General features: G+C 35.1%; 2 protein-coding genes across 2 annotated transcripts in view; both read right to left on the bottom strand.

Moving 5' to 3' along the window:
• MS3_00000260 (uncharacterized protein) overlaps positions 1–20060 on the bottom strand; it is a 32245-nt gene extending 12185 nt beyond the window's left edge. Inside the window, exons 1-6 of the mRNA XM_051208098.1 lie at positions 17529–20060; positions 17177–17492; positions 13665–15639; positions 7303–7383; positions 6989–7066; positions 5722–6142 (exon numbers count right to left, since the gene is read on the bottom strand). Coding sequence (XP_051073575.1) covers positions 14870–15346 — 477 coding nt within the window. The 5' untranslated portion in view covers positions 15347–15639; positions 17177–17492; positions 17529–20060 and the 3' untranslated portion in view covers positions 5722–6142; positions 6989–7066; positions 7303–7383; positions 13665–14869. The remainder of the gene's footprint in view (positions 1–5721; positions 6143–6988; positions 7067–7302; positions 7384–13664; positions 15640–17176; positions 17493–17528) is intronic.
• Positions 20061–20650: 590 nt separating this feature from the next.
• Positions 20651–27076, bottom strand: MS3_00000259 (uncharacterized protein). Its single transcript, XM_051208097.1, has one exon. The coding sequence runs from the start codon at positions 26164–26166 to the stop codon at positions 25366–25368; it is 801 nt and encodes a 266-aa protein (XP_051073574.1). The 5' UTR covers positions 26167–27076; the 3' UTR covers positions 20651–25365.
• Between the last annotated feature and the right edge of the window lie 345 nt (positions 27077–27421).

Below are 27421 nucleotides of genomic sequence, written 5' to 3'. Positions count from 1 at the left end.
GTTTTCACCATGAAATGATGTTGTCAAAACAAGTGTTAATGAGAATAACAAATTTAAATATAATTTTTCAATTACTAGTTGACATAACCTGAAACCAGAAAATACTAAAGAGCTCAGTCGTTTTGGTCTATGATATATCAGAAGTGTAAACTGATAGCTCTATTCCCAGCGAAACCTTGAGATTCAATCATGTTCATGATTCTTATCCATAATGAAGCTTAAATTTGGATTGGACTGGTTTTCAGAAACACCACAGATAAAAACAAATTTTTTAACTTGGTTTTTTGATGAATTCTCTGAAGTTCTAGTGATTAAACAAGGCTATGTCTAGAATGAACTGAAGTTGAAATTTAAAACCACTGAATTTCGACTAACTGCTTCAAAAGATATCGCATCCTTTGAGGTGTCAGATGGTTTAGGTTTATATTCTACCGCGAATCGTGTGTGCTCTCTGTTTGGAAGTCGTAATCTAGTAAGAAGTTGTTTCTAAGTGTGTTTCGACTTTCAGCGATTTTCCAGAATATTTCAACTCATAACAATATTCATATTCGAACTTACCTTTTCTCTCATTTTCTAAGTGTGAAAGTAATAACATTTACTTAGTTCGTATGATATGGCATATTTTTCAATTTAAAGAACTCAATAACCATTGTGACTGTAATAAAATGATATTGATCAAAAAAGGGAATTGGGTACGTATCGAAGTAATCATACTGTCAGTTTAATGGAGCACTTACAGTCATAATTTATCAGGATAGTAAAAAGAAAATCAAGAAATGAGAGTTAAAGCTAAATCATAAACTGCTGCAAGTTTAGCTTGTCTGATTTTTTATTGAACTACAACATGATCGTATTCTTTAATGGTCCTAGTTCAGTTTCGAAATTCATTTGAATACATTCATGCCTATTTTTATATACACCCAGTAAATGAAAATTGATTATGACTACAGTGGTCCTGAATGCTTTTAGAAGCGAGATATCTATCTTCCAGTTAAGGGACGAGTGTACTGAGCAACAATTCGTTCTGCTTTAATTTACGGCTGCAAAACGTGGACATTAAGGGTATAGGATACTCGTAAGTTAATAGTATTTGATCACAGATGTCTTAAAAATACTGCTTGTAAAAGTTGTTACTATAGTAGCAGAATATGACCTTCGAACATGTAGCAACCTAGCGAACTAAAAAACATGACAAACAATTAGTTGGCAAAGGTCACACAAGAAATCGGATCGGCAGAAAGTATGCGAGCGGTTATCGTTCCTGAAGAGATTTTAGCCTTTCTAATCACATTTGACTATTCTTGCGATCGTCTAGGCAGTTGGAGACTCTGAATGACATGGATTAGAATCTATCGCAATGGCGTAGGTGTCTACACTCTTTGTATTCCCTTAAACCGTGAGATTAAAATTATTTTATACCTTTCTTTCTACGAACTAATTCTTTCTCCTTATGCAAAATCTTTTTTTCACTACCATTGAAGTAACTCCTTTTATGATTTAAGTGTTCATCTTGTTGCGCTTATGAGGTATGGCAACTTGGACCGATGAATATATGTGCTTGGTCCAACGTTGTAATTGACTGAGTATATGAAAATAATGATTTCACTTTTCATCTCCTAACTAGTTACCCGTAAATCCGACGAATAAACTCAGGAATTTATAAATAAATGTCAAACAAAAAAAATATAGTTCAATAATAAAATCTATTCATTCAAACTGCAAGGAGTGACAATCATCAGAAACATCTACCATTAATGTTTCCGTCAACTTTTGGAATACAAGTCTTGTTTTGCCAATTAATTCAAGCTCAAATTACTTTGTTGTTCAAAACAGCCATCACCTCGTGGAACTTCGTTTGATTAAATTATGAAAAAAGCATCATTCAGGAAACTAGCTTTTAAATTGTTTCTGGTTAGTAAGATTCCCAGGTTGAAACTCTTCAGCAAGTAAGACTTCAAATTGATGGTTGCTGAAAATGTACTATTGCTTTCATATTTCTTCAAATTCTAAACATTTTCCAATCATACATTATTTATTTAGTTTCAACCAAAATCCTTACTTAATTCAGTTTTATCAATTCTTGATTTGACAACCTTTTTAAATTTTACCATTCAGTAGAATAAAATCAATTCCATACTTTATTTAGCAAGATAGTCTTTACTGGTCAGTGTGAAATATACGATCTTGAATCAAGAGAAAGATCAAAAATGATCCTCTTGTTTTAATCACTTGTCAGTACACATCAGCAATCCCTGGAGTTTATGATTATCTGTAGTTTCTTCACTAGTGACAATATCACTGAATGAATTCAAATTTCCCATATAACAGACAGATATGACCAATGGTTAGTGGGTATGGTACAACACAATGGTTAAATCTGAAGTGAATGATCTTGATAAATACATTATCCTTAATATTATTAATTGAAACTTATCATAAAGCATCTTAACAGTCCTTTTTAAATGGTTGGTGTGATAATAATAACAATCTGCCATACATCTAACTGCATAAATTATCAAGTATATTTCAATCAACAAGGAATGCTTTTTACATTTGTAAAAGTTTCATGAAAGAATCACTCGTTTCCCAAGACTTCGGTTCATCCTTCGTTATTTGTAAAACATTTTCAACGAAAATTACTTTAAACATAATTATACAGATAGTTGTAATTAAGTTAATTTTCCGTAGATTATCACAATAAATCTATTTCCTGGATTTGTTATATCATTGTTTTGTTGATTATTCTAAAACAATTTTCTTCATTTAAGAGTTGTTTTCTCAGACAAAACATCAATTTCCTAGTTGATTTGAACCATAATCCGTTTATCAGAATGAAATGTTACATATTTTTCTTAAGGATAGAGATTTTGCAACCCGTAAAACATAAATTTCAACTTTGAATGTATACAAATCTTATTAAATGTACATCAGTAACTTCAATATTATAATAATCAATTATGAAAGAATTTTATTTAACTTTGCGTGCAGAAAAGACCAGGTCAAATAAAATTTTTCCATTATTTCTATATTTTGAAAAAAAAACTGATTACTTGAATGATTCAAAAAGGAAATTTTGTTATTATAAGCTGATTATGAAGGTCATTAAACATTTTAATTTGAAATAATAGCGGATAAAATAAAATTTAAGCTTTTTCCAATATTAAAATTGAATTTTAGTTTCACTTAGTGTTCATGTTTTAAAAAAAAACGGATCATTACCAGACTAGATTGTATAATTAAGATGACAACAGTATCTAGATCAATTTGAAGACTTTTAGTAACGCAACATTCTTTAAAAGAATCATTCGAAATGGCCATGCTCCTCAAAATCATAAATATTCGATAAATCTCTTATCAATCGCGTTTTTTTAATGTTAGGATGTTTACCTGTCAAATCTTTCATAGGTAATTTTGTCAGCTTTTAATATGTCTTAATATAATGAAATTATGAATTCATATTATTCAACTCACTACAATTGATATTGTACAATAAGTTTCTTAGAAAGTTATTCATCTATGTTAAGGAGCTAGTTGATAAGAATGCTTAATTTATAACATATTTTAGAGTTTTAAATGGGACAATCGGAGTTAATACTCTGCTGTTGGATAAAACTACTTTTGATAGTGTCATTTTCAGTGAGTTGGATGATATATTTATGTGAGGTTCACTGTCGTTCTAGATAATATCATGAAATCCTACCGTTGAATAAAATAATCTTTATTTAAATTTTATATTGGTTGAATGAAAAAATTCACATTTTTATTGTTATCAAACTATTTCTCTTTCAACTGTGATCATGAACCGATTGATGTCAGACCGCCGTTGAAAACCTGGAAGCACTAGACAACCGTTTCGTCCTATTTTGGGACTCCTCAGCAGTGCAACCCCACGATACCGCTCTCAGAATTCGAACCCAGGGCCTTCGGTCTAACAACAATCAGTTCATGATCGCAATCAAAAAACGTGATAATCTCCACAACTCTATACTGATTATTACCATGTGCTCACTAATGACTAGCTTCGTGAGGGAATTCTCGGAGTTCTAGTGAGAAGCAGTTACAAATGGATCTAATCCATGTCGGGTAGAGACAGATATCTACCTTAGTATAATGGAAGATGGTCGCGCAATTTCGTGGATTGCTTAAGGTTAGACATTAACACTATTGGATGCCGTCTCAGTGGTCTAGAGGTCAAGTGTTCGCGCGCAAGACTGAAGACTCTGGGTTCGAATCCCGCGAGCGGGATCGTTGATGCGCACTACTGAGGAGTCCTACAATAGGGCGAAACGGCCGTCCAGTGCTTTCAGGTTTTCAATGGCAGTCTAGCATCAATCGGTTCATGATCTTAAACAATAACTTATTAATCTCCACAACCTCATACTGATTATTCCGCTTTCATTCAGTTTGTTAAACTGAGAGCTATTTCGTTTATAATGTACAAATATAAAGTTTTACAACATACCTATCGATTATAGAATATCACCATGAAAGTTAAATATATTATATTGTTATATCAAACAGTTTTAAGTAAATATGATATTATCTTTACATCTACATAATACATAAAATGCAATCACTGCGCTTTGGAAGTAAAGCAATATAGCAAAATGAATTTTAACTTGTTTCAAACATTAAGGTAACAATTAATAATAACAGATATTATATCATAAAAAGAAAAGGATTAGGATTGTCTCTCTTGCTGATCATTTTGACTGGATTTTGATCAGCTATTTGTGACACGTAAGTACTCTCACTATGTAGCTGCAATGTTACAAGTTGTTTAGAAAATGTTTTTAGTTGGTAATTAAATTAAAGATGTGCATTCTACCCTGCCTAGAATTTGTTAGTTGAATGTACCTGAATCCTAACAATGATTTGCTTACTGTGTTAATTATTCGTTTTGGATCCTACTGCTAGCTACAATCCATATATTCTAAGTAGTAAAATTATTTTCAAAACACGTTTACTAAGTAAAAAATTTTGAATTATTTTACTTAATGTATCATTAAATCAGCAGGAAATGATCTTATTCTCTGACTAAATGAAACCAATATTAGTTCCTGTCTACTTTATTCATATTTAAATCAGGAAATCAGAAATTAATGAATTTGTTCCAATAAAAATAATATTTAAATAAAATCTATTAATTTATTATTGACATGTAAAAATAATTTATAATCACTGTGAATAAAACGATTCAAAAACAAAATGATTAGTTTATACAATATGTTTAAGCAAAGATGAATAGTGACTAGCAGTGGAATCCAGGATTCGCGTTTCGTCCTATTTCAGACTCGTAAACTGAATGTACCTGCATCCCAGAGCTGATGTTCCCTCCGGCACTCGAATCCATCACGCCATCACGTTATCCACTTAACTACTGAATCCTGAGAGCCACCTGTTTGTGCAAAGGGGTGAAGTTTAAATTCACTTGATTTTGTTTTACTTGTATCTTCCCATTGTTATTTAAGACTGCAATTGATCAGTTTCATGTTGACATATGTGCATCCTATGCGAATGGCCTCTATATAACCTTAAGTCACAAGCTTTTAAAGCAAAGATGGATAGTGACTAGCAGTGAAATCCAGGACGCGCGTTTAGTTGACAATATTCTGTTTGTAATACATTTAGATAGTGTGTATCTTAAAAGTCATTTGAATTTAGGTTCGTAAAACACTGAAATAAATGTATTCACTCGAAAAAAGAAAGTTGTACACTTACCATAGTCAATTTACCATTAGTGCAACATGTATCATATAATTCTCATTATTATTATTCTACAATTAGTGTTTAAATCTTGTGACTTTATTTAAGTTATAAATTGGTCCTCGATGTGACTAGATAAATATTGATAGATTTCAGCTTCATTTACGCATTTTAAGTGAACACTAAATGTGACCAAGATGGGATTGAAAGTAGAAGTTGAGACATGAAATCTTTGTTCTTCAGAACTAACGTCCAAGAACTGATTTAACTGTAGTTAAATCTGAATATTGTGTCTTTAATTGCGCCTAATATTCAGTATGTAATTTCATGAGGAGCATTAAGCTGAAATTTTCGTTCACCAATTTATAGATCGTCAATGAGTTCTTGCTATCGGCCTACCACATTTAGCCATTCAACATCAAGAAGAAATTCAAATCTAAAATCAAAATGATATTTTTGATCACGAAATTGGCTATTTGTACATGGGGTTATGATAAACATTGAGGGAAAATAATGAGAAAAAACTCAAATACTTGACTGAGTGATAAGGACACATTAATCTCAGTTTAGGCTAACACATTTTATTTAGTTCTGATGATTTAACTTATTTGCAACCCCAACTACACAGAATTATTAAATAGGTTAGTGTAAATTGATTAAGATTAGCTTAAATTCTACTCAGACGAAGTCATTCTTAGAATCATTCTTATTGGAATTTTCTACATACTGCTCACATATTAATGTGAGTTGATTCCTTTTTAAAAAAGTAGATATCAGTTTATAGAGTATAGGAAATTAATGTAAATTAAACAATCATGTCAATACCCCTGGATATATTTTAGCCACCTTCAATTTGCTACTGAACAATCAATTGAAAGGAACTCGTCACTATACATCAACTTCTATGACTATGGTAAAGCATTTGACAGTGTGGATGGGAGAACATTATGGAAACTTCTTCGACATTATGGCGCGAAAATCGTCAATATCATACGGAATTCATACGACGGACTACACTGCAAAGTCGTGTATGGAGGGCAGCTGATAGACGCATTTCAAGTGAGGACCAGAGTCAGACAAGGCTGCTTACTCTCCCACTTTCTATTCCTTCTGGTGATTGGCTGCATTATGGAGACCTCTACATCTCAGGGGAAGCACATAATACAATGGATACACACACATACATAAGGGAAAAACCGAGATCCTCAAATAAAACACGGAGAACACCAATTCAATCACACATGATGGAGAAACTCTGAAAGAGGTGGAAACTTTCACATACCTGAACAGCATCATCGACGAACAAGGAGGATCTGATATAGATGTAGAGGCGAGGACTGGCAAAGCAAGGGCCACATTCCTACAATTGAAGAACATATGGAACTCAAAACAACTTTGTCAATCACTTTGCATATACTACCTGAATATTACAATTTTCTAAAATAAATCGAATGACATTATGCTTAAAATGATTTGTGAAAAATGGATAGTATTTCCTCTTTCAGGCTAACTACTGATCAGGTAAGTTAGTAATAATAACAACAAAATGAATTGAACAAGACCAAAACAAAAGGAGTATGTTCATGATTTACTTACCGGTATCTTACAAGTTGTTCATTCGTTCGTTCATCCATTCTTTCACTCACCAGTTCATTGATATACATAAGTGCAGATCGCCTTTAAATATATGTATATATATTCAATATATGTAATCGAACAACAAGAAAGGAATTAGATTAACAAAATCTGTCATTTCTTTTCTTTGATAAATACATACACGACTATGTTCATATATGTTTACACAAGCATAAATTGTATTTATTTCCTAGAAATCATTAAGATTAAGTAACAACATAGTTTAACATTTCCTGATCCTTAATATATGTGAACGACTACACTTGACGCAATAAAATAGAGTGAATGGATTTCTTTTTCAACCCCAAAAAAATCTGTCATCCACAGGAAATGTAATCATTTTAAGTACCCTCGTTCTCTAACCTTCAATCTTGCGCACCTTCTCGTGTATGTACTCATGTACGTAAATAGACACACTTATAAACTATCTGCCTATTCTCGAATACACAGAACTTGAATGTAAACTGATCACTACCTAAAAAACTTGTTATTTTATTATATTTCCCATTTAAAACTGTAGTCTAGTTAATAAATGAATTAAGGAATAATCGTTCAAACAGATTACTAACAAAATAATTAGTATTATTTTCTTGTCAAATAAATTATTTGTACAATTGATGTATGCTGTGTCTCCGAAACACGCATACAGGATCCCAGTGTGGTCATTCACTTGACCTCACCTCGGCAAAAGGGAGAGCCAACGAGATACACCCTACGTGTATCTGGTGACCCGATGGCCAGCTCTCGTGGATTGGCAGGAGTAGGGATAGCACTAAGCATGAGGGCGGAACAAGCACTGTTAGAGTGGATCCCCGTCAACAGTCGTCTATGTGCTGTTCGGCTAAACGGCTCCGTAAGAACTCGGAAGGATAGGGACACACGTCGTTGCCTTTTTGTCGTTTCTGCCTACGCTCCCACTGACTGCAGCTCAGATGAAATGAAAGATGAATTTTACAGAAAGCTATCTGAACTTCTTCAGAAAGCTAAACGCTCAGACATAGTACTCGTAGCAGGTGACTTTAATGACCAGATAGGTAGTTTAAACCAAATAGAAAGGCATTTAGGTGGGTATTTTAGTATTCCAGCACAACGAACAGATAATGGTGATCGTCTGCTGCAACTGTGCTCAGACAATCGTTTATTTTTAGCAATCACAGATTTTAAGCATAAGGAGAGACATCGTCTAACATGGTGACCCCCTTCACCAAACCAATGATGGACTCAAATAGATCATGTTGCCACCAGTCATCGTTGGAGAGGGTCGGTAGAAGATTGTCGCTCATTCTGGAGTGCCTGCTTGGACTCTGACCATGCCCTAATACGGGCACGCATCTGCTTGCGCCTCACTGGACGCAAAAAAGCCACACCAAGAAGACCCATTAGAATTGAATTGAGTATCGAGAAAACCAAAAGTAGGTTACAGGAACAACTGGGGTCACACTTAGGTAATTCTGAAAACGAGGTTGACCCAGATGTTGCTTGGAAAGACATACAAACAGCTGTGGAAACAGCAGTGACATGTATTAGTGACTTAAACCACAGGGTTACAAAGAACCAGTGGATTTCTTCGAAGTCTATCACACTGATGGATTCTCGCAAACTCGTCTCATCAGGTTCTGAATATGATGAAGAGCGTAAACAAATCAGATCTAGGTTAAGAAAAAGTCTAAGGAACGACCGTGAGCAGTGGTGGGTAACGAAAGCAAAAGAGATGGCAAAGGCGGCAACTATAGGGAACACAAGACAGCTTTACAGACTAATAAAAGAAACTGGAATTAGTAAGTCAAGTGTAAGTGAGATTATTTCGGAAAAAGACGACACCCTCATCTGCTCCCAGTCCAGACGTTTAGAACGATGGGCGGAACATTTTAGAGAACAGTTCAACTGGCCTTCAGCTACTCTACAACTACCCTCCATTCCCAGACAATGTGAATGGAACATTGAAGTAGGTCCCCTAACTCTTCCTGAAGTTGAGAAGGCTATAGTTAATCTGAGACGAGGAAGGGCAGCTGGTCCAGATGGATTGGCTCCAGAGGTCTTTAAGGATGGTGGTCCAATTTTAGCGATTAGGTTGACTAATATTTTAGCTAAGATCTGGAAGTTGGACGTTATCCCATCTAACTGGTCACAATCACTTATCGTCCCAATATATAAGAGAGGGTTAAAATCATCCTGTGACAACCATAGAGGGATTAGTTTAACTAATATAGTATCTAAAATACTAGCTTCGATAATTATCAGACGCCTAATCAAGACTCGTGAACTGCAAACACGAGAAAACCAAGCTGCCTTCAGACCTGTTCGTGGCTGCATCGACCACATATTCACCATTCGTCAGGTTCTAGAACATAGGCATACTTATCGACGTCCGACAATGATGGTCTTTCTTGACTTAAAAGCAGCATTTGACTCGGTAGACCGCGAGATTCTGTGGTAGTGTCTGTCATTGAAAGGCGTACCCCAGAAGTACATAAACCTTGTAAAGGCTCTTTACTCGAACACCACTAGTCGAGTCAGGGCTTATAGCGAACTGTCATCTACTTTTGCAACCTCAAGTGGTGTCCGTCAAGGTTATCCACTATCTCCATTTTTGTTTAACTTCATCATCGACCTATTGATGGAAATAACATTCTCGTCGACTGAATTCTCGGGTATTGATCTCCTTCCAGGAGGTCCACTTATCGACTTAGAATACGCAGATGACATAGTCCTGTTTGGTGAAAACGCTGACAAAATGCAGAGTCTTTTGGTAGCACTGAACAAAAATGCCAGAATGTTTGGAATGCACTCCTCCCCGTCTAAATGCAAGTTGTTGCTCCAGTACTAGCCTGCGTCAACACCTGAACTAAGGATAGGGAGTGAAGTAGTCGGACGTGTTGACAACTTCTGATCAGCCCTAATGGGTTGGTATCTGACGAAATCTCAGCACGGATTCGAAAAGCTCGCTTGGCTTTTGCCAACTTACGTCACCCATGATGCAGGTGAGATGTCCGTCTACCAATTAACGGACGAGTATACTGCGCGGCAGTCCGTTCTGTTTTAATTTACGGCAGCGAAACATGGCCTTTAAGAGTAGAAGACACTCGTAAGCTACTAATATTTGACTACAGATGCCTTAGAAATATTGCTGGCGTCTGCTGGGATCACCGGGTAAGTAATAGTGAGGTTCGTCGCAGGGTATTAGGGAATGATGGTAAATCAGTTTATAAGGTTGTGAATCTTCATCGACTGAGATGGTTGGGTCACGTGTTACGTATCCCCGAACACCGATTACCACGACGTGCAATGCTAACCAGTGTTGGAGATGGTTGGAAGAAAGTTTGGGGCGGCCAAACCAAAACGTGGCATCAGTGCTTGAAGTCACTAACTTGTAGTCTGAGCCATGTTGGTAGATGCAGACTACTTGGTTGGGGTCCGCGTGACTTTTGTAACCAATGGTTGGAGACTCTTTGTGACATGGCTCAGAATCGATCGCAATGGCGTAGGTGTATACACTCTCTGTCTTCCCTTAAACTATGAGACTAAAATTATTTTATATCTTTCTTTCTAAGAACTAACTTCCTTCCTGTACTATATCCTTATATGCAATCTTTCCTTTATGTGTTACAACATTGAGTTAATTGCTTCTATGAATCCGGTGTCCATCTTGTTGTGTTAATGAGGTATGGCAACTTGGACCGATGCACATATGTGCCTGGTCCTACGTTGCAGCTGACTGACTGACTGTTAAGCCATGTGATGGGGAGACCCAGAAAATTCCTCGAATAAAGCCTAAAGGGGCACTAAAGACACTGGGAAACATTTTATGTATTCGGTATTGAACAGAAGTCTCTCAGAAACATCAGAAAGTGAGGAATCATTTGTCATATTGTTGAATGAATGATTACCTATGCTGCTACTATGTTTACTAGGGTTCCAGAAGCCTAAGGCCATTTGAAATGCTATGAACGCCCTCATTTTTCTGTACATAAACTAACATTGGAGTAAAGCGTTCTTTCCATATTAGGCACCTTTTCTCTTGTGTTCAAGTTAGTTTTATAGAGTTAGCCTGGGGTTGTTAGAAGAGCTTAGGAAACTGATTCAAGCATTCATTTAAAAAAATTATCATCATGGATCTGTAGTTGTTGTTTGTATCTCAGCTCTCAAATCATAGATTCCAACTTACTCTGTTACCTAGGCCAGGGAAGTGTTGTTTGCTCTCGTCCAATCTGGGTGAATCATTGATTCGTAATCGAGACTAAATGTGACTATTCAATCATATTTCTTTAAAGTTGGGCTTGAAAAATATAGGGGCGGGCAAATCGAATCGTGGCTTTAATACAGTCAGAAAGTCAATAAAGTTGACTTGACAATACCTTTCGATTATTACGATTCAGATTTTTCTATTTATTTCTTATGGGATTTTGTCTCATCCTATTACAACAGGATAAAATGTAAGGTCACATCGTAACATTTGTTCAGCATAATACAACTACTTCAGTGTGATATTCAGAATAAGGTTATTTTATATCAATTTAGTGTGATATTTCTTCAGTATAGCATGCAGCATTTGTTTTCAACTGATTCAAAATAATATTTTCTTTAGTCTTTACATTATTCTTAGTTATGTATGATATTCTTTGGTTAATTATCAAAATGTCAGCAAACTATGCACATAAATGGGTGTGTTTGGTTAAATGGTTGTTGTCATGTTTTCGAAAAGTGAATAAAACCTTCATCCGCTATCGATTTTTATCATGATCTCTAGGTTGTGCAAATCTGTTTTCTCAGTTGTAACACAACTAAATGCTTTGTATATTTTACTGTACAAGTAAAGCAATGTGTCAAGAAGTTAATTTTCATTACGAAATTAGTTAAGCTAATTAAGAATTACAACTTTCGGTTTTAGGATATAGTAAAGTTTTCACAGATTACATCATGCATTGATCCAATTTAGATTACCACTAAAAATCAGAGAGCACTGGACATGTCTTGCTCTAGTGTGGGAATTCTCGGCAGTACTCATCTACGAACCCAATGGAGATCAAATACAGGACATCGACCACTGAAATAGTACCACATCTAGAGGATGAGTGTTCGTACGCGAGGTACTCAATGAGTTCCTAAAGGTTAATGCTCAACTAACAGAATCGAAAAGTTTGTTGGAATTTATTGATGATCATATACAGACCGACAGATATCCTAAAACACACTAGAGATCTTTACTCCGGAAAAAAAATCTATCCTAATTCTAGAACCCTTAAACGACAGGCACTCAACAAGATGGATCAGTCAAAAATGCACATAATCCATATGGAAAGGAATCTTTTTCAGGGGAAATCTACTGTCGATAACCTACCACCAGGAAAAGTCATAATTCATGGATTATATTGACATGATAGAATAAAGTAAACCCGAGCAATTAGGGACAAAACTAGAGAAATCACTCGAACGTCGAAAATCAGAAAGAAGGTTCCCTATGGACCCATAGCGGTACGTCCCTAATTTTTCCAATGTTACGTTAGATATAGTGCAAATAGAGGCTTCTTCGCTAAGCCCTAGATTCTGTAACGATGGAATTAAGATAAATCAACTAGATACCGATATGCAATTTGAGAATTTATTTTCACAAACAATAGATTAGGTCCCAATCTTATTTGATGGACTTACTATATTTAAGACCACGTTGGTTGACATCTGTTAACAATACAAAAATGATAAATATACCATACCTTGAAATCCCCACTTACCAAACAACATCGAGATGCTTTACATAAGCTTAGAAAAGATAACACTCTGACCATAAGCAAGGGAGAAAAACGAGGGGGGCTAATTTTAATGAACAGAACTGATTACATCGTTAAAATGAACTCAATTTCGAATGATTCGAGTAAATTTCAGAAACTCAATAACATTAATGATATAATATAATTGCAGAGAAACTACTGACAAATTCGCTTAAAGAATTGGGAAGTGGATAATTACTTTAACTATTTACTATTCACTTAAACCTACTGGATTGAGCACACCACAACATCCTAGATCCTCTACACGAACCAGCCATCAACACAAGCGTTAAAGACGTTTTCGATTTCATTTCCAAGGTGGAACATATGAACTTAAATGGGGGATTGATGATATTGCTAGATGTTCTTTCCTTTTTTTACCAATGTATCATAAACTAAGACAATTGACTTTGTGTCATTAACTACTAGGAAAATAGATCAATATAGGGATCTTCGAGGTTAGTCTCAAAGAATTACTTATGAAGTGTACAATCAATGTTCATTTTGTCATTAATAACACATATTATAGACAAATTAATCTAATACCGATGGGCTCACCTCTAGGTTATTGATACGCTTAACTTTTATCGCGTTACATTATCATCGATCAGAACATAAGAAAAGAAGAACTCTTAGAGCTATTTAACAATAAGCATTCCGAAAACAGATTTGCATGTGAAAAGGAACTTTATAACGAACTACGTTCCCTCTATGTTTTGTTAAACAGAAAAGAAAGTGATTTTATCAGTAAAAGCGTAAATAAGAAAAGTTCTTCAGCAAGCTAGTACACACATTTCTTGAGCTTTGTACCCATTCGTTATAAGAGAAACTATAATGTTTGAAAGTATTTGAATTATCGTGTGAACTAGGAGTCCCAGAAATAACGCAATCGAATTAACAAGTACTAGACAAGCACCAACGGATGTATTGTATCTAGAATCCGAAATCAGGTATTTAACAAGTACAAAAGAATCATTAGTTAATTCAAACACCACATCCGCCACAGCTTAAATTGGAATATAATTGTCTGTAATCGATTGTACGTCTTCTTCTTAAGTTCATCCTGTGTCTGTCCGACATTGTATTGGATAAAAGCTCTGTATTATCTAGGATGTGCTCATTAGTATTGGAATTAACAACCGAAATCGGAACAGACTCACCTGGAATTGTATACAATCAGTATGTCGGTTTTGTACTGAAATCATTAATATCTAGAATTCGAACCATAGATTTTTCAACATTATCCTCCCCCACGAAATAGTGTTGGATCTTTATATCCGCAAGTTATGAATGACTAGGCTTCATTTAGAACATATTTCTCACATTGTTTATAGTAAACATTAGAAGTGTTTTTGTGATAAGGGTAAACAACAGTTGATATGAAATCATCCGAATTGTAATCAAAATCGAGCTCATTTGGTACTCGTACTTCGCATTGAACAATTTTTTCCCAAGGATCAAATGCATTATGAGGATAGGTAATATATGATATGACATCAGGATTTGATTCTTCTGAAATATTTTCATGAAATTTATTAAGAATGTCATTGCAGAGTAATGGATCATTAGAAAAATCAGCATCTATCAAGACTGCCTCACGTTTTTGATCATGACCAGATTCATTTAACATATTTTCCTCAGATTTGCAAGGAATTTAGTCAGAAATAAGTAAATTATTAGGAGAAACCATATCTGGTACAATAACATGAGAAATCTGATAAGTCGGTTGATTAGGAACTGTTGTCTCGCAAGAATTCTGAATTTCATTTAACTCTGAACTGCCATATGACTACACTGTCTTTTGAAATCGTTGATAAAGATAAATCATCACTATAAATACTTGACTTAGTAGAATCAGAATTACAAGACTTAATATTAGTTACGATAAGATGAACATTAGTATTACAGACTGACTGAATATTTCCAATATCACCACATTTAAAGCACATAGAATTACGAAATTTACATGAATTAAAAGAGTGGAACATGCCACGGGACAAACATTGACCAAACTTGTACCCACCTTCACGAACTGCATCGCAACTCCTCAATGAATTATCTTCATAACTTTGAGTATGCACTGGGTTGGGATGACGCAGTAATGTAGTGGAATTTTTTATATCCTCATGAATCACTTTAAAAAATCTTCCTTTATTGCGTTCGAAATTTGTATACTTAACAAAGTCTAGCATCAGTTCCTTGAGAGTTGTATAAGGAAGCGAGATAGGCTTTTCCGGCATACCCAGAGTTCTTAATAAGTTATATGCTTCTTTTCCGATGAATGTAAGGAAATGTTCCACAATATTAACATCCTAAGCATCTTCCTTGGTCATAGCCCAGATTTCGAACCTTTCAAAATAATCCTCAAAAACACCAAAATCTGAATGTATATCGGACGATTCCATCATAAGATCCTGCTCGCGATACCAGTATAATGTTTGAAAGTATTTGAATTATCGTGTGAACTAGGAGTCCCAGAAATAACGCAATCGAATTAACAAGTACTAGACAAGCACCAACGGATGTATTGTATCTAGAATCCGAAATCAGGTATTTAACAAGTACAAAAGAATCATTAGTTAATTCAAACACTACAGAAACCTAGTTAAATGTCTTCCTAACAGAGCTAGAAAGATATGCTCAGACGACATTATAAACAAGGAACTAGAGGTTGTTTATAATATATTGATTGAAGTGGGTTATTCACAAGGTTTTCTCAAGAAACACCTGCTTGTAATGAATACGAAAATAGCGACATTAGTGGTTGATAAGAAACCTCTCATTCTGAAGTTACGATTCAACGGAGATATAGATGGTGATAAACTACGAGACAGACTGACTAAAGCGATGAAAAGAAAGTTTAAAGCAACTAACCTGTCTGTCATTCTCGAGCCGACCTGTAGTAATTCCCCAGCTAAAGGATAAGTTGCCTATATGTATCTACAAATTCAGCTGCTCCTGTGGAGAAAAATATATTAGGCGCACAACCAGACAACTGAGCCAATGGAGTTAGAGGACACCTCCTTTCGTGATTAGGGAAAAGGATGGTCAATCATGAAGCGATCAACGTTAGACCACCATTGAAAACCCGTAAGCACTAAACGGCCGTTTCGTTCTAGTATGGGACTCCTCAGTAGTGCTCATCCACGATACTGCACGCGGAATTCTTTCACTTTTTACTTATTAGATTTATTTAGTTTATTCCATTTTTATCACAAATTCAACAAATGCCTTGATTTGTATAATAATTCCACATATGCATACAAATATCATTGTATACTAGAGTTAAGCCTAATGAGGATCTAACTGAAAATAATATTGTTCACTTATATATGTTTTAATTCACAATATGGGAATTTTGAGATCACTCACCTTGTGTCCTGCAATTTTTACGATAGCTTTGAGCGTGGAGACTTACAAGTTGATGTTAACTGGAACCAGTTGTCACAAGAGATATTTTGTTTGTTTCAAGCTTCCACCGGTGTGTGCAAACAATCTCACATCGAATTGAATTTAGGACTTTCAGATCTTGTACAACACGATTCATCAACTTAGTCGAAATACAGCTGTTTAGATATTCAACTTTAGCTGCTCCGATTTTGATCATAATTGTTATATGATTTTATTCTTGAAATACTGTCATATTTTCACTTTACAAATAAAATAATCACACTGGAACCTTAAGATATTCACCTTGAAGTTATTCGCTAGTAAGTAAACAATCACTATTACTCAGATGAATTTTCTTCGGTAATTCAGTATCATTCAAAATAATTTATAACCAATAATACCGTGAAGAAGTTAGCTGGTTAAAGTGAAATATTCGTTTATTGAATAAAACCCTCAGTATTCAATTTATGAAAAATCCAAAATAAAATAAACATCCTTTATATGACACATCAATTACCATAGTCAAGTTTTTATATGGCATACTTTGAATATACATAAACTATGAAAGATGTTTTTAGTCCCAATATTAAATCCACTGTAGGCCTAATCAACCATAATGCCAACTACTACAACTGTGAAACATATTTTTAAGATCAACAAATGATTAGAGTCTTACTTACTTGCTTACTTACGCCTGTTACTCCTCGTGAAGGAGCATAGGCCGCTCACCAGCATTCTTCATCTAATCCTGTCCTGGGCGATCCTTTCTAGCTTCTTCCAGTTGTTACTCATCCTTTTCATATCTACTTCTATTTCCCGACGTAACGTGTTCTTTGGCCTTCCTCTTTCCGCTTCCCTTCAAGATTCTAAGTCAGGACTTGCCTCGTGATGCAGTTTGATGATTTGCGTAATGTATGTCCTATCCATTTCCATCGTTTTTTCCTAATTTCTTCTTCAGATGGAAGCTGGTGATTAGAATCTACTAAATTTTAATCACTAATACTTTGTCAGAAATTTATTTAACAAGCATACGATCATCATTAATTAAAGTAGTTTTTTTTCAATTTTTCCAAGTTTTTAAACCCATTTTAAATAGAAACTAATATCAGTTACAAAATCTTTGAAAAGAATCAATGACTGTTAGACAGCTGTTTCTTCATATTCTGAATGATAATAGTCATGTATTATCTATTCCTTCATTTGACAAAACTACAACAAAATGTATGAAATGACAATATTTACAATAAACAATTACGAAATTATACATGTGCACAAACTTCCTACTCTGAATAGACTACATCTAAGAAAAAAATCATGAGGTTTACATTTTCTTTTTTAGAAAGAATTCAATAAATACTTTGCTTACCTAGTTTCTTTTCTGCTTATTTATTTGAACATACAAACATTGGTACAAAGCGGAACCAAATACATATGCGCTACACAACAACAATGGGGTCAGTAGTAATTATTATTGATTTGTGTGAGGATTGTGATACTAGCCGGGTGCTCAAACTGAAGCAGCAATGATTCTTTTCTCATTACATTGTTTCCGAAAAATTACTCAAATCTAAAATGGATTTCTTTGTACGAAATGTTCTTTTTTGAAAATTGGACAAATTATCTGATATTTCACACTAAAAAAATGACTTCTCTCAAATTAATTAGCTTCCATCAAATTTTAGTATTTACTAAAAAATATAAATTTTCATCTTTCACTCCTGCAGATGATCTTATGGACATGTCTGGTTTTCAGATCTATTCATGAATGTATCCCCTTTCTTATTAAAACCATACAGAAGGAAATATTTCACAGCACATTACAGATTTTTCTTTAGAAATTGTCATGATGATGGTATTAATAACTAACTCAAAGGTGTTTTGTTTTGGTTCAGCTTAACGATTAAGTATTATTTTATAATATCAGATGGGTTTTGTGGAGATTGTAGTAATTTCAATAGTTGAGATCATGAGTCAGTTGAAGCTAGACCACCATGGAAAACCTGGAAGCACTGGAAGGCCGTTTCGTCCCAGTGCGAGACTCCTCAGCAGTGCGCATCCACGACCTCGCCCTCTGCGATATTCGAACCCAGGACCTACTGGTTTCGCGCGCGAGCACTTAACCACTAGACTACTGAGCCGGCATCCAACGGTGTTAATGTCTAACTTCAACTAATCCACGAAATTGAGCGACACATTCAACATTGTCTTCAATGGGTTACTATCTCACAATAGACCTGGTTGAACTACACTGGTCACTACTTCTCAGTAGAACTCCAGGTTTTCCATGGTGGTCTAGCTTCAACTGACTCATGGTCTCAACTATTGAAATTATTTTATAAAACAATTTAAAAATTATCGATGAAATAAAATTAATTCTGTTAGAAATAACGCAGTAATTTTTAAGTTAATGGATTATAGATGGTTATTATAACAGAATAGCATAATTCAAATAGGCACTCTTTTAAAAATAAGGATCGATAGTAAGCATTTTAAACGCGTTGTCGACCGGTGTAATTCAATCATCACAATTTAAAAAGGTATCATTTATTTCTGTTAAGAGGAAATAACTTACTGTCACTGGTTTGTATTCATTTCGTTGATTAAAACTGTACTAATCATCATTAGTTAACAGGGTAATCGAACAGAAATTTAGTTGATTTGAAGAAATTACTACATTAATTGTATGTTTCTAATTTATCAGAATGGGGGTTTGTGAAGATTGTAGTAATTTTAGTAGTTGAACTCATGAGTCGGTCTAAACTAGATAAACATTGAAAACCTGGGAGCAAAGTATGAGACTCCTAAGCAGTAAGCATTCACGATTCCGTAGGTGGGACTCGGACTCAGGACAATCGGTCTCGCGCGTGAGTGAATAACCTCTAAACCACTGAGCCGGCACACAACGGTGTTGTTGTCTAACTTCGATCGATCCATGATCTTGCGCAACCACACTAGGATAAAAGGGCCGCTCAGTGCTTCCAGGTTTTCAATGGTGGTCAAGCTTAGCTCAACTCATGAATTCAACTATTAAAACGCTTCTAATTTGCTAGAAAGCTGTTGAAAATCAGTAACACAAAATGAAATCTGAATCGCATTTCTGAACATTTCTTGGAACATATTATCATTTAACTATTGCGTCAAATACACCATTATTTTACTAGCAATTAAAGTTATACTTGACATTAATATGCATAAAAAACTGCCTTTCAGAAAACAAGTGAATACTTATGATCATGTGAGAAATCAAGTATTTTCCAATGATACTAAGAAACAGTTCCTATATAGTACAAATTAGATAAAGCTAGAAGATACTGAAGACTAAACTACAAATAAATTTATTAGATGAAATTATTAGATTATGTTTAAGATGACGTTATACTCAACGCTTCCAGTGTTCAATATTTATCTTATATGTAGTACTTTCAGTCGACACTACGGCGTGCCTCAGAAGATAGTCAATATCATACGGAATTCCTAAGATGGATTAAACTGCAAAATTGTGCATGGAGGACAGTTGACAAACTCGTTCGAGGTAAAGACCGGTGTCAGGCAAGGTTGCTTACTCTCACCCTTTCTCTTTCTCCTGGTGATCGACTGGATCATGAAGACGTCAACGTCTGAAGGGAAGCACGGGATACAATGGACATCTAGGATGCAGTTGGACGATCTAAAATTCGCAGATGATCTGGCCCTTCTATCCCAAACGCAACAACAAATGCAGGAGAAGACGAACAGTGTGGCAGCAGCCTCAGCAGCAGTAGGTCTCAATATACACAAAGGGAAAAGCAGGATTCTCCGATACAACACAGCATGCACCAATCCAATCACAATTGACGGAGAAGATTTGGAAGATGTAAAAACCTTTACATATTTGGGCAGCATAATTGATGGACAGCGTGGATCTGATGCAGATGTGAAGGCGCGGATTGGCAAAGCAAGAGCAGCATATTTACAACTGAGGAACATCTGGAACTCAAAGCAACTGTCAACCAACACCAAGGTCAGGATTTTCAATACAAATGTCAAGACAGTTCTACTATATGGTGCAGAAACCTGGAGAACTACGAAAGCCATCATCCAGAAAGTACAGGTGTTTATTAACAGTTGTCTACGCAAAATACTTCGGATCCGTTGGCCGGACACTATTAGCAACAACCAACTGTGGGAGAGAACAAACCAGATCCCAGCGGAGGAAGAAATCAGGAAGAAGCGCTGGAAGTGGATAGGACACACATTGAGGAAAGCACCGAACTGCGTCACAAGACAAGCCCTCACATGGAATCCTCAAGGCCAAAGGAAAAGAGGAAGACCAAAGAACACATTACGCCGAGAAATGGAAATAGACATGAGAAAAGTGAACAAGAATTGGATGGAACTAGAAAAGAAGGCCCAGAACAGAGTGGGTTGGAAAATGCTGGTCGGCGACCTATGCTCCATTGGGAGTAACAGGCGTAAGTAAGTAAGTAAGTACTTTCAGTCATTTGGTGGATAAGTACTTCACTTAGAGGGTAAGTTTTATCAAGGATTTCATTTCAATTGTATTGATTTATTCTTAACTGCCTACTATAAACATGTCAGTATAGTGTAGCTCAGCATCACGAACGAAAAACATAAATATTATTAAAGTTGAGGATTGAAATGGAATTTCTAACCAAAATTGCTTTTTATTATGCAATATTTACTTAATAAATGAACAAAAAAATATGTATGACTGAAATTGTGCGGTACGAATTACTGAAGATTGAAATCATTGAGGACAAACTCAGCACTGTGTTTATTTGTGTAAATTCAAATGTTTGAGTAACATAGTTATTTTACTTCAATTAAAATTGTAAATTGATTACATTAACTTTATTAAAAGAAAGATTAATTGAAAACTAGAAAGGAGTCTATCTGTAGAGTTTTAAAATGAGGATAAAAAAGTAAGTATCCATTTGGTCTATTGTACTAAATTATGCCATGTGTGCGCTGTTTGTTTCTAATCGGTCACTGCTAGTATTATCTTCTTCAATTTAAATATAAAAATGTTTCTTACACTGAATGTTGACACTGAAATTCATAATGATTGGATCATTATCTACTTGTTTATTTATATATCTACTGAACTCTACCATGTTAATTTCAAATAATCTCAGTAGAGTTTAAACAAAGTATACATTTAATAATAACTAAGGCGTTATCTACTAGAACTACACATTATGGAAGGTTAAATTTATTTAACTGTATGTTCACCATACTGAAAGATTCTGTAAGATAACTAATAATCATCCCTATACTCAGAAGCTTTATTTAATTTTGATTCTTGTCCTTAATTGTATTTAGTCATGTAATAAAAAAAATGAAAGTATTTGTTCGTGACTACAATTATTGCACAGGTGAATAAACCTTAAGTATTTCTTATTATTTCATTGTTCGCTAAAGTATTTAAAAAAATGTTTAAAGGATCTTTTAATAATCTCAATTAATAATGACTAGTTATTTGTATGAATCGTGTAGAAAGCCAAATCTTAGACCTTTATGTAAACAGAATGTATCTATACACTGTAAAATAAAATCAACCAAGTAGGATTTTGACAATTTAACATTTGCTACAATTTAATTATGTGTAATGTTCTAGTATTATAGTATGCACAATCAAGTATATATGTGCGTGTATTAAATAAATATCACGGAATTTAATCACAATACCATCTGGTGCGAAAACAAAAGATAAAATGAGAATATGAATGAATGACTGATTGTAATGATTTACTTTCAAGTATTTATAATTTTTTCATTCACTTATCAAAAGCTCTCCAAGATAATTCTTATCACACGTTTTTGTCAATTGAACTACGTTTAAAAATAAAAGTCATTCAGTCAGTAACAACGTAGAACTTTGTACGTACGTACATCAGTTCAAGTTGCCATACCACATTAACACATAGATACAGTTGTCGATTAAAATCCCATAGTGGTAGAGGTAGTAAAAATATAAGCAGAAAGGTCGGGGTTTAAAGATACTATTGAAGGAGTATAATCCAGTTAAATAAATTTGGAAAGAGAGGAAAAGGACTCAGATTTTGGGAGAACACAAAGAGTTGACACATCTGTGCCATTGCAAACGATTTCGAGCCACGTCATTCAAGGTCTCTAACCATCGGTTGCTATCGTCTCACGGATCCCAACCAGGTAGCCTACACCTACCAATATGGCTCAGTCCACTTGTCAGTGACTTCATAGATTTGTGCCATGTATTGGTCTGGCCGCCCCTACTATTAGATAATTGTTTGATTCTAAATTACGTTTCATTAGCATTAAGTACCCACAATTATATTAGCGATGGAACCCAGGATGCTTATATCTTAAGTAGAACATATCACTTTTAAACCAATGAGTTGAATTACAATCTTGGTAACAGACAGATCCTCATACAATGTAATGGATTGATGTTTCGTATTTAAAATTAAGATAATTAAATAATAACACTTGGTTATTAAATCTGATGATATATGAATAGTGAATAAATCAAATCTAATAGAAACTGAAACAAACAATATAAATCAGTAACGAAATTGGAAACTATATACCATTAAAAATTCAAAATCAGTATGATAATGAAGCATAAGACAAATTAAACCGTTCCAAATTGCACCAATTGTAAACTATGAGACTACACAAACTCCTTATAACTAAAACACTCACTAATTTAAAATGTAAATAAATAAAACTTACTTAAATCTCAAGAAGTTTCTGAATTCACTGAACAACTACAAGCAATTAAATAATATACAAAACATTAGATGGAATGCGGCTAGCAGCGATATCCAGGACACGCACTTCGTCCTATTTAGAACTCGTCAGCTAGATAAACGTACATCCCGGAGTTGATGTTCGTTCCAGGACTCTAATTCAGTATCATTTACTTCAAATTTCATCGCGTTATCCACTTAGCAACTGAGTCCAAATAGCCACTCATTTGTGCATCAACTTTTGTCAGAATGACTATATCAAGGCGGTCATCACAGAGTGCTCATATGCCAACCAAAAACTGATCAAATTTCAGCCAAAAATATTAACGATGGGATAATTCTAACAATTTCAAACTGAATTAAATCTAGAGTACTTTAAATTTTTCTACATCGAATCAAAAAGTTGTCTATTATACAGAGTATATGATCTGTACAAAATCAATAGTATGAAATGAGTTGACCCAGCACGCACTACACAGAAGAAAATAAACAAAGTAGTTATGATTAAGTCAATTATCATTTGTAAACAAGTGAAAAAATGGTTACATTGTACAATGAAATATGTACACAACTTACGATTTGCTTATAGATTTACATAAAGTATTGAATTAAAGAGCTAAAATTAAGAGAACTTCATCTTCTTGCCATAAAAGCTGTAATACCTATTCCACTATGATATAGTTGATAGGAATTAAATCCGATAGTTGGGTCTTAAAGTCATTAGCTAGTAAGTGACCTATTAAACATATATCTTCGAATTAATTACGCTTCAAATGACTTCTAAATATATTTATTTTTGTGTTGAATATTTTATGCATAAGTGTATCATAATTTCATGCTATGTTCTGAAATATATTGGGTATTGTAATAATAATCCAACGTAACTAAGTGACCAATTACTCACCTAAGTATCCCATCTATACAGAAAACTTCAGTCCAGTACCTACAAAAATGCACAAAATTCTAGCTTTATGACATTCAAAACGCACTAACAACTGATACTGATTTATGCTGTGATAAAACGTCAATCCAACTTCTCTTTTTTTCAATGTTTTCACCTTCTATTGATCATTTTTGTTTCACAAGTCAAAGGAAAAGTTATATCTGGTACATCGAATTAAATCTCCTTACAGTACTCAACTAAAAATAGGATTCCAATTCAAGCCAACTTGGTTTAGTGGAAAAGGAAGACCACTTAAAATAAAATAAAAATCCACAACAACTAATAAGTGTAAAAATTCTTAGTTTATTGGTTTACATGCATCCGAATGTACATAATAGTAAGCAAAAAAATACTTGACCTAATACTAAACCACAAATTTCCTCTGAATTGCTCAGTATACTATACTTTTATTTGGTTACTGTTTTAGTTCAACTTATATGATATCTTACTCAAACTGTCCTTCAGTCAATCATAATCAAAATAACATCTGATACAGATAATGCGTTAGTTCAAGTTGTTAGATCTTATTAGCACGACAAAATGAATAATAATGAAGGAATCAAAACAATGTAGTACCTATGATAATGAGAAATATGGTTTGAAAACATACGATGAAAATATACGTATAAAGGAATATTGGGACTAAATATTTAGAGTAAAATAGATTAAATGAGTCTGCATCACTGTGACCATTTCTGAATTATTTTGTTTAGCATCTCGAATCACTAACTGCGGTAAACCCTCGAATCCCAATCAGATAGTCTGTATGTATCAAAGTGGTGCAGATCAATATTAAATAAATTTCTGGACGGATGTCACGTATTGGTACTGGTGACCCCACATAAAATGGATGCAAAAAATGATAATTCTACTATTATTCATATGTACGATGATATTTTAGCAATAATGTCGATTTTCAATTCCAGTTCTTCTTGCTAGTTATAGAATTTTCAATTTAAAGTGATCTGAGAAAATCGTAATCACCCAGTCAGTTAGTCAGCTACAATGTACGAACAGGCACATATATGCGTCGGTCCAAGTTGCCATACCTCATTAGCACGACAAGATGAACACCAAATTCATAGAAGCAATTACTTCAATGGTAGTAAAATATAAAGGAAAGATTTCATATAAGAATATGATACAGGGAGAAAGAATTAGTTCATAGAAATAAAGGCATAAAGCAATTTTAATCTCATGGTTTAAGGGAAGACAAAGAATGTAGACACCTACGCCATTGTGATCGATTCTGAGCCGTGTCATCAAGAGTCTTCAACCGTTGGTTGCGATAGTCGCGTGGACCCCAACCAAGTAGTCTGTATCTACCAACATGGCTCAGACCAGAAGTTAGTGACTCTATAGGCCGATGCCACTTTTTGGTTTGGCCGCCCCAAACTTCCTTCCAGCCATCCCTAACACTAGTCAGCATTGCGCGTCGTGGTAATCGGTGTTCATGCATACATAACACGTGGCCCAACCATCTCAGCTGGTGAAGATTTACAACCTCATCAATTGGTTTACCATCATTCATTGATACCCTGTGTCTAACCTCACTATTACTTACCCGGTGATCCCAGCAGGTGCGAGTAATATTTCTAAGACATTTGTGGTCAAATACTAGGAGCTTACGAGTATCTTCTACCCTTAATGGCCACGTTTCGAAGCCGTAAATTAGAACAGAACGAACTGCTGAGCAGTATACTCGTCCCTTAATTGATAGAAAGATATCTCGTGTTCGCCATAGGTGACGTAAGTTGGCAAAAGCCGAACGAGCTTTTTGAATCCGTGTTGAGATTTCGTCAGACACTAACTCGTTAGAGCTGATCAGACTTCCAAGATAAGCGAAGTTGTCGATGCGTCCGACTGATTCACTCCCTATCCTTAGTTCAGGTGTTGACGCAGGCAAGTTCTGAAGCAAAAACTTGCATTTAGAGAGGGAGAAACGCATTCCAAACATTCTGGCATTGTTGCTTAGTGCTACCAAAAGACTCTGCATTCCATCAGCGTCTTCACCAAACAGGGACTATGTCATCAGTGTATTCTAAGTCGATAAGTGGACCTCCTGGATGGAGATCAATACCCGAGAATTCAGTCGACGAGAAAGTTATTTCCATCAGTAGATCTATGATGAAGTTAAACAAAAACGGGGAAAGTGGACAGCCTTGACGGACACCACTTGAGGTTGCAAAAGTAGATGACAGTTCGCCATAAGCTCTGACTCGACTAGTAGTGTTCGAGTAAAGAGCCTTCACTTACACTTGACTTCTTAATTCCAGCTTCTTTTATTAGTCTGAAAAGGTGTCTGGTGTTACCTACAACCATTGGCTTTTCCTTCTCTTTTCCTTTCGTTGCCCACCACTGCTCACGATCGTTCCTTAGACTTTTTGTCAACCTAGATCTGAGTTGTTTTCGCTAGTTATCGTGTTCGAAGTCAAATAGGATGAGTTTACGAGAACCTATCAGTGCAATAGACTTAGTAGAAATCCATTGGTTTTTCGTTACCCTTTGATTTAAATCACTAATAGGTGTCACTGCTGTCTCTACAGCTGTTTGTATATCTTTCCAAGACACATCTGAGTCAGCCTTGTTTTCAGGACAGCCTAAGTATGACCTCAGTTGTTCCTGGAATCTACTTTTGGCCTTCTTGTCGCTGAGTTCAACTCTAACGAGTCTTCTTAATGTGGCTTTTCTGCATCCAGAGAGGCGCTAGCAAATGCGTACCCGTATTAAAGCATGATCAGAGCCTAGACATGTACTCCAGGACGAGCGGCAGTCTTCTACCGAGCCTCTCCAACGATGACTGATGGCGATATGGTCTATTTGAGTCCATCGTTGGTTTGGTGCAGGGGGTCGCCATGCTAAACGATGTCTCTCCTTATGCTTGAAATTAGTGCTTGCTAAAAATAAATGATTGTCTGAACACAGTCGCAGCAGACGGTCACCAATATCTGTTCGCTGGCCCTGATTACCAAAATACCTACCCTAAATGTCTTACTGTTTGGTTTAAGCTAACTACTTGAGCATTAAAGCCACCTGCTATGAGCACCATGTTCAAGTGTTTAGCTTTATGAAGAATTTCAGAAACCTTTCTGTAAAGTTCATCTTTCACTTCATCCAGGCTGCAGTCAGTAGGACCGTAAGCAAAAGCGACGAAAAGGCAACGACATGTGTCTCTATCCTTCCGAATTCTTATGGAACCGCTTAGCCGAACAGCACTTAGACGACTGTTAACGAGGATCCACTCTAATAGT

The sequence above is a fragment of the Schistosoma haematobium genome, chromosome 1, assembly GCF_000699445.3.
Source record: "Schistosoma haematobium chromosome 1, whole genome shotgun sequence".
NCBI lineage: Eukaryota > Metazoa > Platyhelminthes > Trematoda > Strigeidida > Schistosomatidae > Schistosoma > Schistosoma haematobium.
This window is presented reverse-complemented; position numbering and strand designations above follow the sequence as displayed.

What these genes read in the sequence shown, in the direction of transcription:
- MS3_00000259 (XM_051208097.1), bottom strand. Translation starts at nt 26,166, where the DNA reads ATGCAGAGTCTTTTGGTAGCACTAAGCAACAATGCCAGAATGTTTGGA.